The 14,962-nt window shown below is 47.1% G+C and overlaps 3 protein-coding genes across 8 annotated transcripts; 1 reads left to right on the top strand and 2 right to left on the bottom strand.

Moving 5' to 3' along the window:
• Positions 1-25: 25 nt before the first annotated feature.
• Positions 26-4,532, bottom strand: BDCG_02773 (GTP-binding protein 2). The gene has a single exon (XM_045418333.1). It carries the CDS (start codon positions 3,082-3,084, stop codon positions 325-327), a length of 2,760 nt encoding a protein of 919 aa, XP_045274939.1. The 5' UTR covers positions 3,085-4,532; the 3' UTR covers positions 26-324.
• Positions 4,533-4,625: 93 nt separating this feature from the next.
• BDCG_02772 lies at positions 4,626-13,180 on the bottom strand (the record flags this gene model as incomplete). Of its 5 annotated transcripts, none has more annotated exons than XM_045418331.1 (7): positions 12,836-13,180; positions 7,851-12,756; positions 7,409-7,726; positions 7,232-7,320; positions 6,787-7,171; positions 6,686-6,721; positions 4,626-6,599 (listed from the first exon to the last, which is right to left on the bottom strand). In XM_045418331.1, exons 3-7 carry the CDS (start codon positions 7,525-7,527, stop codon positions 6,272-6,274), a joined length of 957 nt encoding a protein of 318 aa, XP_045280152.1. In that variant the 5' UTR covers positions 7,528-7,726; positions 7,851-12,756; positions 12,836-13,180. The 5 variants fall into 5 exon arrangements, with proteins under 5 accessions (XP_045280152.1, XP_045280153.1, XP_045280149.1 ...); XM_045418332.1 differs by having other exon boundaries at positions 7,851-12,629; XM_045418329.1 differs by lacking the exon at positions 12,836-13,180 and having other exon boundaries at positions 5,908-6,599; positions 7,232-7,347; positions 7,851-9,371; positions 9,426-10,258.
• On the top strand, positions 12,530-14,961 carry BDCG_02769. 2 transcript variants are annotated; one of them, XM_045418327.1, is made up of 3 exons: positions 12,531-12,583; positions 12,682-13,553; positions 13,674-14,961. In XM_045418327.1, exon 3 carries the CDS (start codon positions 13,834-13,836, stop codon positions 14,362-14,364), a length of 531 nt encoding a protein of 176 aa, XP_045280148.1. In that variant the 5' UTR covers positions 12,531-12,583; positions 12,682-13,553; positions 13,674-13,833; the 3' UTR covers positions 14,365-14,961. The 2 variants fall into 2 exon arrangements, with proteins under 2 accessions (XP_045274938.1, XP_045280148.1); XM_045418326.1 differs by having other exon boundaries at positions 12,530-13,553.
• The last annotated feature ends 1 nt before the right edge of the window (position 14,962 follows it).

Genomic DNA, 14,962 nt, shown 5'->3' with positions numbered 1-14,962 from the left:
CTTAACTTCAACAACAATTGCTTCTGGATGTTTGGTCTAGCTCTTAATATAATGCCTACAAAACTATGCATAGTATATTAATAACTATGTAGTATATGACGATTATTCACAGAAGTTACCAGATGAGAGTTTTGAAATCAGAGTACTGATATATGATCATTTTTGCATGATTAAAACCAACCGCGATCGGTGAAATGAAAAAAACAGAATTCTATTTTAAATTTCGCTAGAATTGTTGGTTAACCAAGATATATACGCTAACAGAATATGGGAAAAGCCGCTCGCAATAAAGAGAAAACAAAATGAAAGGCGACATTGAATACTTTATGATGGATCGCTCAGAACTTGGCAAACACGTCCAACAAACCCCTTTAATCGGAGTGACCCCGGCGCAGCAGGTAAGGATGATGACGTTGTTGCCATCGTGGTGCCAGGAATAGCAAGCACGCGGGAATTCAGCTCAATCCACTCCACGGTAGAAACAAAGGAAAACGAGATTCTTATGTCATCAGATTCCTTAAAACCATTGGACATGCCTAACTTGTGGTTAGTAATTGGTTCAGGGTGACCATGGTGTGTTGTTTTGGCCGCAGGAAAGATATCGTTGTCAAGCGAAAAGATTTCCTCGTCCCCAGTTGAAGACTGTCTTTGCGTATTTCTGTTGGCCTCGACACATGTTACTTTGGCAGCCGCCCTGATACTGGCAATATAGACAATGGCGTTACCTCCTATTATAAGGGAAGAAGAGAGAGTCGAAGAGAAGTTTGAGGCTGGGAATATGGCAACGAATCCGGTGTGGAAGATGGGCGCGAGGAGTGAACTCGGTATCGAAAGCGGGGAGGAAATTGGGTGGAAATCAGCCAATACCATGCCTTTTCGGATGCTCCCTAGATATGGAGTTGCTTCGGCATTATCTATCCCGATGGTGCCGATTTGGTGCTCGAGTAGAGTAGTCACTGGTAGTCGCAGATTGCGGAGACTGACGACACGAATTACCTGCCAGTGCACTTGTTGCGCCTGAGAGCAATCTTTATCCGCAGGGGAGTTCTGCAAGTAAAACGTTGCAAGTTCCTCTGGCAGTGACCTGCTGAAAAGCGACTTTGACCGTGGAACCAAACGAGACGACTCGATATCCGTTCGTGAGTCCATCATAAGTGGTCCAATGACAAGCTGGTCGCCGATAGATATATTACCACGGCGGACGCGACCACACAAAATAATAGCTCTATCATGCTGACGCTTGCTGTCGCCTGCAACAGAGTAAACTTTGAAGGCTGGCACCTCAAACACTTCAGTAATATCAAACAGCTTCACAGCTTCATGCCTTGCAGTCTTTCTGCCGCTAATTGATATAGGTCTTGTAGAACTCTTCACGGGAATAGGAAGGGAGCGGAGCAATGCGTGCAGCTTCCCAATACCCGCTCCAGTAACGGAGCTTGTGATAACTATGGGAATCTTAGTCGCCCAGTCAGTGCCTTCTGCAGCAATTGTTTTGTCTACATCGTGCTGATCAGAAAGTGAAATCTGTTGAAGATTCACTTCGTGTTCAGCAATCTCTGTTGGGGCCGCGAGCATAACAGGCTTCCTCCCAATTAGCTTGATCGTGGATAGGATTTGGACGAGTGTTTGTCTGATTCCGGAACGAGTAGCCATATCAAGTTTTGTCACAGCAACGATGACGGGGAGTTCTAGCTTCATGCACAGGTCCAAATATGAGAGAGAGAGGTCCATTTCAGATGGAGTATTTAATTTTGGAGAATCTGACTGGCTGTTAGCTGGAATGCAGAGCAGCACATAATGAGGCTCCCAGCTGACCAATCCCCGTAGTGTCGACTTGAGATACCTAGTTGACCCAGGTAGATCAGAGAGGAAGACAAGGCGGCCACCTTGGGCGGTTGCATGAATATCGTTCCAAGCAGTCACGTTGCCAGACGCATAATTTACCACATCAGGCGTAGGTTCGGTCCCATCAGCCTCATTGGGGGAATAACCTATTAGCTCTTGCGCGATTGAGCTTGTGATCCCGGAGGCAATTTCATGGCGATGTTTCAGAAGGCTAAGTCGGCTCTTTCCCCTGCCGTTGTCAAGAGCGGAAGTAGACAGAGAGCCTAGAAGCGAAGACTTTCCAGCAGTCGACGGCCCAGCCATGACAATGTGAAGTTGTGGTGTTGAGAAGATGGTATCCTTCTCGGCCCCAGGCGATGACACCATCGCAGAGACTTTCGAATCCGACAATAGGCGTTGATCATCTCCAGAAGAGATGTGATCACTGTGTTTGAGATCAGGGCTTACAAGTGCCTCTGCGACCCAGAGCTTTCCAGTACGAAGAACAACTGGTTTCGTGTCATCATCCGCATTCTCGTTCCACTCACAATGGCCAACGGCTACCTTCCTTAAAACTTCAACGTTACAACCCAAACTCGCAGCCATCGCTTTAAGATTGGTAAGGCTTTCCTCTAGTTCGTCTTCAGCAAGACCAACAAATGTACCATCATCTGAGACTCCAATCTCGTACAAGGCTCCCTGGGATTCCTCAAGGCCAGGAAGAAGTCGAGCAGGCTTACTAGGGACATTAAGGGTCGGGGTAGCTTCTGGTAGAACAGGAAGGACCAAACCAACAGTGGAAGATGAGTGGAAGGGGGAAGATTGCTGTAAACGCCAGAGAAGCTGAGTAGTCAGTTGCTGGATCCGGTGCTGGCGCGATTGACTAGACTGTGCCTGCGTCGGCCTAATTACCGGCTCCGAAGAAACTGACGAAGGTTCAGGACCAACTGGACTCTGTTTGGAGTGAACGGAGCCCGATGTCAGGTTTCCTGTGGATAATGACAGAAAGGAACGCCGCGAACGTAACAGAAGGTGAAGTTTATACTCCGTCGGTCCATCCTGTGGCTCTACCTCCAACTTTGTAATTCCGTAATCTACTAGGAAATTTGGGTCGTTTGGATCGAACGTACGTAAAGAAGCTTCTTGGGATGTCGCGTCACGATTTCCTGAAGGAATCCGTCGTGGTGTCGTAGAGCCAGGAGTCGACCATGGGGACGACACCCGCGGCGGATCGGGATCATAGGTGAAAACCGAGGCCATCCGAAACCTGATAGCCGTGTATAAAGGATATTGCTGATAGGCGATTCCCAACCAATCCACTAGATACGATAGGCATCGGCCTACCGTTTCCTATATTCAAACTTTTGAGCTCGGTTTAAGGGCAAGTCCGTAGCCGGGCTGGTCCGTAGGCGAAGTATAAGAGGTCTAAATGCCGAGTATTTGTACGAGAATAACGAATATGTGAGACTGAATGGAGTAACTGGATCATCTTGAGCTCCGAGCTTTTGTGATCGTGAAACTAGGCAAGTTTGGTTTTATGGGTGTGGAAGGGGGTAGCAAACGGGGGGATCAGAGAGAGCAAGGTTACAGCCAGGTAGACACCAGCTGTATATAGTCAGGACAAAGGCGACATGTTCCTTACGTTGGTATAAGAGTCATCTCATGCGACAATCGCTGACTCGAAGTTTGTCCGGCGATGGGGTTGGCTGTCTAGTCACGTGAATCATGATCTGATAAGAATTTCACGTGATTTGTTGCCGCCAAAGGAGTTACAGAAATAATTCATGAGCTACAGTCTACATATTTAACCAGCATATATTGTGCCTTCATGTCAAAACTACTCTTCAAATTGGAACTTGAGCAGTTGTTTTAAGATACTTTGATAATTGCAGTTGCAGTTCATTGATTCCCCATGAGTGTCTTGATGGTTGCTTGCTTTGGCAATGTGCATCCTTGGGACTGCCTTCAAGGTGAGAGAAATGGTAATCCTGCCAGAGGATGACAGACCAAGCGCGGAGCTGAACCGGAGCATCGGTCTGTAGGGCTGAGAGGAGAGGACGACCTAAACCAAAATGCGCTCTGCTCTGTACCTAACTTGGTACGTAGCAAACCTTAAAACCAGCGGGTATCCAGTCAAATATGGGCCGTAAACTAGTTGCTTCGTCCGATGAGATCACTGTCAGCTCAGGACCATCCTGTTATGGATGTGAATTTATCGCGATTTGGAAGCCGAATGGGTGGTCAAACCCTGCAATAATGGAAGATGCCTGTTTGAACTGTAACACCTCACCTGGTTTGGAGATAGTTAGCTGACAACCATCACAGGGAGGGGAAATTTGATGCGACAAATTGAAGGAGATCACAAGGTGTCCCAGTTACTTCCATAATCCCTAAGGAAATTTGGCCCAAACATCAATTGCAGTGCAAAGCTCTCCAGGCTCTCATCGATTATTTACCGCAAGTTATGTTACAGGACAGTAGCTATGTGGCTTCTCCATAAGTTACGAGCACGATTCGTCAAGGAGTTGTTACTTGACGTAACTCCAAGAACCGCTGAGGGGAAGTGGAGCGGCATCATGAAAAACATTACAGTGTTAATATTGTTCAAAAGAAGATAACGCGAATTCCTAAACACTTATTACTATTAGTGACAGGAATCCGACGAGTCGCCGATGTCAAGAGACTTAAGTTACATCGCTCTTCACAGCCCAACGCCCAGTGCAGTGATGTTGGGGCTGCCGAGCAAAGGTTCCTCTTATTAGGGGTTTCTTAGCGGGATTTTTAAAGTTTAAGCACCCGCCCTCTTTGCCATCGGTGTTTCTTGTTTCTGTGTGAGATTCCGTGAAGATTAGTGGTAATGAAGGCAAGGAGCAGAACCACGCCGCTTGAATCGGTGCCCCCGCGCTGGTGTGCAATAAGAAATTAATAGCTCGCCTGAGGCACCCAACCAGCCAAAGCGGCCAAGCCTGCTAAGTTGGCTACAACACGGCAGAGTATATTTCTCACCAGCTGCCTACACATCCTCAGGCGAGTGTGTTGATAATTACTGATCTAGGACCTTGGTCTTCGCATTATTGGCATATGATAACTACCATACTCACGGGTCCCTGTTCTCTCTTAGTATGGGCGAGAATCGCCTTGAAAGCCTTGAGATTCCAGAGGAGGAATAATGTTAAAATTTACGAGTATTCCTCCTACGTGGAGACAGCTCTCCTCATTCTTTGGCCCTTCGATACTCCTCTAACCCCCACCCTTCTCTACGCTAGGTAGTTCAGCTGTCGGCCACCTAGCACGCGAAGTCAAACTTCGTGTATCGCTCCCAATTTGGCGGTTGGTTCGGGCGTTTATTAGCGCCGGATACCCGACGATGTGTGATCCAGGAAGCGAAAACGTAGCGAGAGGGAAAAAAATATCGAAGGAAAGAAAATCGGTCGAAGCCGATATGCCATCTTTGGCCTCGGGAACATTTGCTACGCTCCAACCAAGAACATGCAGGGCCTGATAACTCTCCTTCAACTTCAACAGTGCGGCCTTTTCTCGGGAACAGGGGGATCATAAGCTATTATTATGGAGAGTGCAAAAGGACATCATGTCACCGTCATGTTGAGCTTAAGTTGAAGCTAAAAAAAAAACCAGGGCGACGCCAGAGTTACACGTACGGAGCATGGAGTACACGTCATCCCAATTCCGCGCGTGGACCACAATCCAGTAATCGCTCGTGCCAAGCTCCGCGAAAAACAGCAGCAAATAAAAGCAAATAAGGTCGGCTAGCTGTGGAAACATAAGCTGCAACCTGTTGAAGTCGCTAATTGCCAGGGTCCAGTTAGAGAAATATGTCAGAAATGCCCAATGATTTACTCATATTCAGGTATAGAGATACATAGACGACAGTTTAACATTTTACGATATTGGCTTTCAAGAATCTGATGTTAAGAGCGTGCTCAGCTCACATCCATGGATGGATCCATCTGACGGTCGATTGCCCAATCGAACGTATCCGCTATTCATGTCCATGATTTGGAGGCAGGGGGCCCCAGGTTCAAGTTTAAGAACCTGGAGCATCCTCTCGTATTTATCAAATTGCTTCATTTGTCCTCCATTTTATCTTTCTAGATGTAGTTTCTCTTCAATCCGCATTTCGCCATGGTTGAGGATAAAAGAGGGATTAGTGATAGTTTTGTCATTGTGTCTTTTTAAGTCATGAGGTGCTGATGCTAAAAGCAGATATGCTGAGATGATGCTGAAAAGGTCACATACATGTGCAGCAAGATGGCTAGGGTGATCAAAGAGTCGGAAAAGGTGATTGGGGCTCCAGTCTCCCAATGTATGCACCTACCCATTGCGCCTCCAGAAGCAAAAAAACGCCCACCGCGAACAAAAATTGATATCAATACCTTCGTAGATAATCAAAGCGCATGAACACTATCTCTCTGTTACTATTGCCGTGCTATTGCTGTTCGCGCTTCGCTTTGCATTTTCCCTGCGCAAGATGTCCATTCCGTGCCGTTGTTCTAGTGAAAACCGTTCCACAATGAGGACATTCTGATTTCGTGGCAGTCCCTGCCTTTTCACGCTGATGACGCAGAAGATTGCTAAATGTGGAAAATTCACGGCCATTACAGCCATGATCCCAGCACTGTGGTTTCGGTCGAGAGTTCACAATTCGTACTTGGTCCTCTGGGGCGGGTGAGACACTGTATGGAGTAGAAAAATTATCAGCTGAAGCTGAGGTTGCGGGAACCCCTGTATCGGGAATAGGTGAAAAAGAATATTGTCTAGAACTAGCACAGTAAGAATTTAGGAAGACTAGAATCGGCCAAGGATAGGCGGTTAATATAACAGGGTCATTGTTTCAACTCACCTTTGATAGGGATGTAGCGGCTCATATAGTGAGGGGCTGCGCAGGTTAAAATTGTTAGACACTTCTTGTTGGTTAAGGTATTCAAGGTGATGGCTCCTTACGAGGCGGGATAAGCATGGCCGGTAACGTTGGGTACTGGGTGGTTCAAATAATCTGGAGTGAGGGAAGCCATATTTGTAGACAGATCGGAATATGGTTCCGTAGCAGGATGTGAGGTAAATCCATGCTGTATGTATTCATCCCGTGAATTACTTGGACGAGACTCCTGATCCGGCGCGTGATGCTCAGATAACGTAATTGATATTCTATCTTTGTATTGTCTTGTGGAAGAAACCTGGGATTGCGGAACCGAATAGTGATATCCGCCTGGAGGAGGCATATTTATCAAGCCATCTGAGGGAATAGATGCCTGTGGGGGAGGATTCCGGTGGGTAAAATTAGTTGGAAATTCCAGCGACGAAGCGGATTCGGGTTCTATTCCGTAGGCTGCATTGAATATTGTTACTATCAGTTCAATGAAGAGAGTCGGATCATGCAAATAAATACCTGGAAGGTGCGTATGGCCAGGCCCAGCGTAATGATAACTGGGTTGTGCAAAGGCTGATGAATGCGAAGGCATATTGTAGTGAAAGGTACTGCTTTTGTACAACGAAAATCGTGAGCTTCAGAATATATTAATCTATTTGCTTCTTTCTGCACAACGGATTGGTTGTTTCAACTCACTTCATATGTTCTGTGGTATATTGCTCTTGTCTCGAGGAGAAACCGCTGTATCTGATTTCGGAGTTGGGTACTCCAGTAAACGACTGTGGTGTTGAACTCGAATCGACAGTAGCTGTCATCTGGAATGACGGCCAGTTTTGTTGTGCTTGACTGACTACAACTGCTAAATTCGCATCAAGAGCGCTCAGATCGGATGGAGCGTACTCTGGCGCCCGGTGAACGGCAATTGGTGGTGGCGGGGTAGGGGACGAAATGTTTAGGGCTTCAAACTGCGCGGCAGTAATCGTAGCTGGTTGATCCTTTCGAGAACTCCTAGATCTTTGGCTAGATGAGCTTCTTGATTGTTGACGTCTCTGTGATGACATGCTGTAGTTAAAAAAAAAATTGGCGCTCTGCCGGTCAAAGAGAAGAAAAGAGATAGGAGAAGCGGTGGAATGCATACATGTATTGGACAAGACCATATACTCTGGATACAAAAAGGGCACTGGAGATAGGAGCTTGAAATAGTTGTTCCCCGCACAACAGAACCCTTCGCAACAGACACGACGGTATTTGCGATAATAATGTCTCTCAACCGCAATTATATGAGGATTATAAAACGGAATGGAAATGAATTAGAGGAAAATGAGGGCGAACATTTTGGGGGGTAACAGTTTAAAGTAGGAGCTGCCAACCTCTCCACCCCATTCTGTTTTAAGAACAGATGCCCAGCCAAAACACTCAGCCATATTGCGCTGGAGCTTAGCCCCATTCATGCCAACCCATCTAGTAGGCCCGATTCATCATCATCTCCATATTAGGGGTGCAGAGTCGTGCGCCACGTCTTGAAATTGCGAGATGACAACTGAAAGGCCAGCCCTAAGGAGCTTGTTGGCTCTCCAGCATTCTAGCACATGCTATAGAACCCCGATCCCGATTTGATTCTGCACAATTAGTTTTGAATACCGCTCACCAAGACCACCACACAGAATTTCGCCTTAACAGGGTTGTAACAGACCAAGTTCCTTGATGCCAAGTAGTTTAGTTCCACATCCTGCCCAAGAGACAAAGTCCTGGACTCTACAGCATTCTGATCACTTCAAATAAAATTGTAGTAGCGAGTCATTGGAGACGCGCCAGGTGAGGAAGAAGAATGAAATTTCCATTTCATAGCTTAATCCAGGGCGGAGTTGTTTGAGTTGGGGGGGGTGGCTAGCCAGAAGTCCTTTTGTGGGTGACATGCGTTCATAAGCTTCCAACTCTCCCTGGCGCCCTTTTTAGGTCCAAATATTCAAGTGGAGATCATCAAATGATGGGTATTCGTGAGGGCTGACATGCGGCTGCAAGGAAAGAGGAGCCAAACCAAGAGCTGATGGATACCTAAAACGACCCAAGCGGAAGAAGTCCATCAAGCTGCCAAAACCGCCGGGGTAAAGCCTTAAAGGGATGGTTCCAAAGGGGCTCCAATATTTTTGGGGGCCAGACGACGTATTTTGGTATCGTTCCGGGAGGTAACCTGACGGTTGAGTCTAATGCTCTTTAGACTTCGACCTAGCTAGAGCCAAGCCAGTCGGTTCATGCTCAGAACAGTAATATAGACACCAAATTCACAGGGTAATTAAATTAAAGAACTCAAACACCAGATAAGAAAGGTGATGACAACTTCTTGTACATCCGCGAGGATGCTCGATTACGGGGCAATTAATCCAAAGAGGGAAAAAAAAAAAAATCAGGACAAGAGCTCCGAGGTTCGTAGGCGCGGTTGTCTTTTCGCTAGGCATGGTGACTTGTCTTCTCTTGGTGACACTGCCAGGGATAGGGCTCCCGTCCAGCTAACGATACAAGGTTATTTTAGGAGCGAAGGAGGGTTGCTGCACTTGGGCGAATCCGAAACTACCTTGAAGAACCAGGCAAAACCCTTGGTTTTGTTTTCTTGCAAGGCGTCGTACCACCCAGCGATTCCAGTCAAGCTCGGGCTCCTGGGCTTAGCGGGCTAGTACCATTGTCGCGTATACCATCGCCTGGGTGAGATACATACGCAGCATATCTTGCAAGTCGATAGCTCGCCTGAAGGTGGCATGTCCTGCCTTCAGCCCAGTCCGCCACGCCTGCAAATAAGGCTCAACTCGCCAGTCCGGATGAAGGAAGGAGCTTCGTGTCGAACGCGCAACGCTGGCGGGCCAAGCCCTTTACTGCGAAGTTACTCCCCAGGCCTGAGTTACGCATAGTACTCTCACGGCGTTCTCACAAGCTCAAAGCTGCGAATGCTTCATGAGCCCACAGAGGCTGACACTTATTAGCAGGTCAACGATTCTTGAGCCAAGAATTAGTTCCAACAAACGGCAAAGGAATCGTTATCTTCGAGGGCTAGCCAAGAGCCAGTACTCCGTATGGTGGGTCCATATAGGCGCAGCTGTCGAGGTTGGTGGTGGTTTAGTGTGAGGTTGATTATTGTTCAGCAAAAGCCGATTTGCAAGCAGCTGAGATCATGTGAGCGTCGTGATCGACCCGCCAAAGCCGCCCTACAGAGCAACCGCCATTCTTGTAAACTCTGTTGCCCAACAAGAAATTTTGCAAGCACAATTCATTCCTCTATGAACCGTTATCGCCACAGCATTTCTTGTACAACCATCTCCAGACGTGTGTGCCTATTTTGGAGGTGGATACCGAGGTTGGAATCTATTTCCCCCGCCTAGCGTCGCATTGGTTAATAATGGAAGCGCCCCTTAAAAAGCGTTGCAGAACTAAGAACTGGCTGAGTCTTCCGTCTTTATCATGATGACCCTTGCCCCAAAATATCCTTTAAAAAAAGATTCATTCTCTCCGGGATATGCCTCAACAGGTATGTAGGTAGTAGAGAGTCAGTTCGAGATACAAGCTCTGCTAGGCGAGAACTTGTCTCCAGGCACCAATTCTTGTTGAAGCGGGTAAACCCCCCCATGGTTGCACGTTAGTGTAAACCATCCTTGTTGTGCAGATTCTCCTCCTCGTGGCCCTGGATTGGCTGCAGGAAGCCGAAATCTTCCAAAGCCCAGAGCGCTTATTTTAGCGCCAAATAGAGTTTACCGGCAGCCAATCAGTGCGCCGTTTATGTACTCTATTTTACTAATCCTGGGCTCAGCACCTTAGTTTAACGCATCATAGCATAGCTATGTCCTCTGAAATTTAGTTAACTTTCCTATCTTTTTCTAAACAAAAAGACGCTCGGGGTCCCCGCAAGTTAGAACAGAGGGAACTATCTGTTCCGACATCGAATATCAGCCCTAGCTAGCGCACTTTACTTATTATTAATAGAAGCCCAAGTTTCCAGTCCAGGTACCCTATTCGACACTCGCGGCTCTTGCACCGTCAGTTCGTAACGTATCATTTTCGCATGGTAGCATGTTCTTCCCTCGGCAAACTATTATTAGCATTATTAGGGTCTCCAGTTCCGTTTCCTCCATAGTCCTGCAAAGGTGCTGTCATTGCTTTGGGTCACCATTAAATGGTGCGAGGCACAAGCGGGCATTGATATTCGATAGGCGTATACGCAGATTGCCTGAAAATGAAATATGAAGTGTAATATCGATAAGGCTCAGCTATTCCCTGCAATAAACGGAGGAAAATAAATCGAAACTGCAAAGTAGATGGACACGGTAAAAAGGTGAACAGGCTCCTTTCCATCGGCTTCATTGCATGAATCCACTTGTTGCAGGGTGGGTGGCCATTGGTCATTCCTTCGATCAGCCTTGAATCCAGGGTTTCGATCCATGGAGGTCACAATCTTTGCACGAGAGCCCTGCCATTCAGGAAATGCTAGTTGCAGCCAATAATGAGCGAAGCAGCAGCAAATAACCTATGCTTGTCAGATAGACTGGTTCGAATAGTGCAGGATGCTGCCGCAGCGGCCCGGCCGGAGGGAAGCGAGCTCAGGAGATTTGAAATACACCGGCCCCTGACCGCGGTGCTGAGGTGGGTGGGGCTGGCCGTTGAGATGTACAGAGAAGCCCTTTACCCCTTCCGTCTTGCCGCATAATGCTGGGTAGGGAGGTGAGAGAGGCCGCGACATTTGGCAGCCGTTATTCAACCAGCAATCAAAAAAGCTTTGAGCCCAGAGATCATTAGCCCGTTTCAGGGTGGGCCTGGCCTATTGGTGCTGCTTGATTGCTTACAGCAATTAGGGTGACGAATAATGCCTTTGGGGGCCTCGCTTGACTCGCCTTATACATTGTTGTCGATTGTCCACGGACCATAATAAGATGATAAGAATAATACCGCATTGCTAGCGTTAACTCTTATCGAACGAAGGAGTCAAATCCATGCTTTCACCAAGGAACTCTTAAGCGGATGGCCGAATTCTCAATACATTATTCGCAGTTATCAGCCAGGCTGATGGTTTTAAGGCAGCAACAATGTCAGGCATTTTGGTAAGTGCCAGGGAAGTAGTTGTCGTCATGGGGACACAGGTGCTGAATTACGGAGCGCACACGACATACACTCTCCCATCCTAGGCTAGGAAGGGAGAGGGAGAGATCAAAAGATGGAAGTTGTTCTCCAAACCCCGAAATTCTGGTTGAGGGCACTTGCGGACCCATATGAGAATCTCCCATCGAAAATCTTGGCTCTTATGATGTGCTTTCCAAATTCTTTGAGATTGTCCATTTTGTGTTGGGTTGCACGATTTCATTCATTTGCCCTCTGGCTTGGTCTATTTCTGTAATGCGCTATAGTAATAGTTCCTGAATCGTTTCAATGCTGTGCTGAGGAGAGTCTGGGCCGTTGGCTAATAATGGATGATGGGTTGAATGAATGGCTGGCGAAAAGCAGGGAAGCGATGGATTGGGTTTTACAAAAATGAATAACGCTCTCCTTTTCTCAATTGGTAACATGGGGCTGTGGGAGTTTTATCGGTCTACACGTGGGAAGCCGCTTGGTCCACCAACCTCAGTTTCTAAGCTGGAGGATTGTACTTCGTAGGGCTGCTCCTTTTTTGACCTGCAAGATGCATGCCGCCGACGCCACTGTTGACTAATAATGTGGCTTCAGCCTTACACACAGCCTCACTGGAAATTTAGGACTTGTTGTTGACTTGTGGCGCAGCAGTACAAAAATATCGAAATTGGAGGAAGAGTCCTGTAGCCCGCAGGATAAAGAGTGAAGGAATTTGTAGTCATGTCCAGCAACCGCCGAAGAACTGGCGAATGGTGCAGCTGCAAGGTATGGGATGAAATCCTTAAGCTTTTCAGCTTGAGACCATGTGATCCTACTACAAATTTCAGCCAGGCGCACTATGCTAACATTCCAATGTGCATCAGATTCCCTCCTCTTGCCTAACTAATAGGGATTTCAAGGATGATGGCCGTACGAGAGTTCAATGTATATATATGGGACTTCTGGAATCAGGCTGGGTTTCCAAGCAGGAGATAGTGGCGAAGTATCGACGATCTAAAGCATCGAATCATTACTTACTGTTGTAACCATATGATCGAATCAGCGCTTTGCTCCCAGAAGAAAAAATCAAGAAAATGTATCTTCAATCCTGAAGATACATGCTTGACGGTGCTTGAGAATGTAAGATAATAGATATCTAGAAAAGAGGGATTGAGCATTGATCATGGAAGAAGCTGAAAAGACTCCCGGAAAAGCATGCGCTTGAGAATTTGGAGAAGCCTCGCGGTCATGTAAGTAGTTGGTGTAATCGGGTGGTTCCTTGATTACTGATCATCCAGAACACCTCCATCCAGGTGTTAAAGGCCGTGAACTTCTGACTTTGGTCCGTCCGGGGATCGCACCAGACCAGTTGTGAGACTCGAGTTGTTATAATCTTCATGATTTGTTTGTTTCACATTGAGCGCTTCTCCTATTCCGACGCCGGAGCGGATTAACTTAGCACTCCGCGTGCAAAATCCCCGTGGTCCGGCGTTGTCGGATCAACAATGATGCGGGGTATCTTCGCGGTATCAGCTGGCCGATATCATCATGATCATCATCACAATGACAACGATTTCTCCCAGCATGGGCAGAGGCATGGAATGCCTCTTTGGAGTGTTATCTTGATGGCTTAGAGCAGTTCTTAGCAAGGTCAAAATCACCCAACTTTGGAATTCCCTTTCAAACCATCCTGGACATCCATATATGCTTAACCACGATTGATTTGGGTTCCGCGCGTTTGGCGCTATTTACTAAAGTAGGTACTTCTTGAAGCCAACCCCTCCATCTGGCAGCAACGCTCCGTTTTAAGGCACCAGGATAAAAAAACATTTAAAAACACGGCGCTGCGAAAGACAAACTGACCATTATTCGAAAGATAAACGTGTTCAAATCCCTCCTGCTTATAACCCTATCGTTTGCCATTTTCCTTCGATATCCCGGAACGTTCTTCGTCTTACCGGCTAGTCCACGAATCTCCTAAACGATACGGAAAACCCCCTCCTCTCAGTGTCATAGCTGCAGAATATTCACACAGAATGGCCTCTTTCATCGAGAATCTCTGGTCCAGCATATTCACCCCGGGCCCTACACCTACCTTAGTCCTCGCAACAAACGTAACCTTCGCTGCTCTCCAGCTCCTCCTATTTGCCCTTCTTCTTGCGACTCACAGCATCCACTTTGTTGTCCTCTCGATCCTATGTGGCGGTCTATGGGGTGCGATAAACTGGTTTGTGAAAGAATTAGAAATTTCCCGAGCACAATCGGAGCCCGCCAACAGTTCCTGGCCCCAATCAACCCAGAAGGGACCCACAGGTCGGCCACCCGGAGCGATTGACACGGAGAGCGAAACTGAAACCGAAAGCCTTGCGGGAGGAGAACCAAAGTTACCGGCACCTACAATTTCATCTGGTTTAATGGGACCCCCCCCGATTCGGAACACAGGTGCTTCGCGTGCTCCTCCACCGAATGAGGCAGAAGATTTAAGAAGGCGACGAAACGGCCCCGATAGCTCTGGCTACGTGAGTACGGACAGCGAATGGGAAAAGGTTGATGAAAAGGAGAGATAAATCCAGACTACAACTAATCCCGTGGGGATCAAGAGAATTCCATCCTGGCCTACACCCGCGACTACATCGAGCCATATTCGTGTACATATAGTATCTAAACACTGGAATTGCGAACCTCCATATCACGGCCTATGGCTTCCCTACGCTGGAAAATATATTTACGTTAAAACAATGTTGTTGTCCTTTATCTTTGTTTCCCTAGCAATTTTGTTGCTACATACTTCCCCCTTAGCGGATCGTTGCTCTAGATTGTTGTTTCCCGTTTGCTACTGAGGTATTGGCGTCGATTCATTCAATTTGTGCTTCTGGCTAGTGGTATCCACTGAATAATGGTGTGGAATGTACCCAACGCTATTAGAGAGCGAAAGAGAGCTGTTTTGATACCCGTTGATTATTGTAGATACAAGTTTCTTGCATTCCCTCTTGTTTTCATTTTTGACCTGATGGCAACCAGAAAATTCATTGTGCTATTCTTGAATGAACTTCTCCTAATGTTAATGCTAGCCCTACTTTGACATGGGAAGGGAATGGAACCTCTATTTTATTAGTTGTAGTCTTCGCTATCACTTGTCCCTTGGTTCGACTCTCAGTGCAGCCG

Source organism: Blastomyces dermatitidis (assembly GCF_000003525.1).
Source record: "Blastomyces dermatitidis ER-3 genomic scaffold supercont1.3, whole genome shotgun sequence".
Lineage (NCBI taxonomy): Eukaryota > Fungi > Ascomycota > Eurotiomycetes > Onygenales > Ajellomycetaceae > Blastomyces > Blastomyces dermatitidis.
The sequence above is the reverse complement of the archived record's forward strand: the minus strand, read 5'-3'. Positions and strand labels throughout refer to the sequence as shown.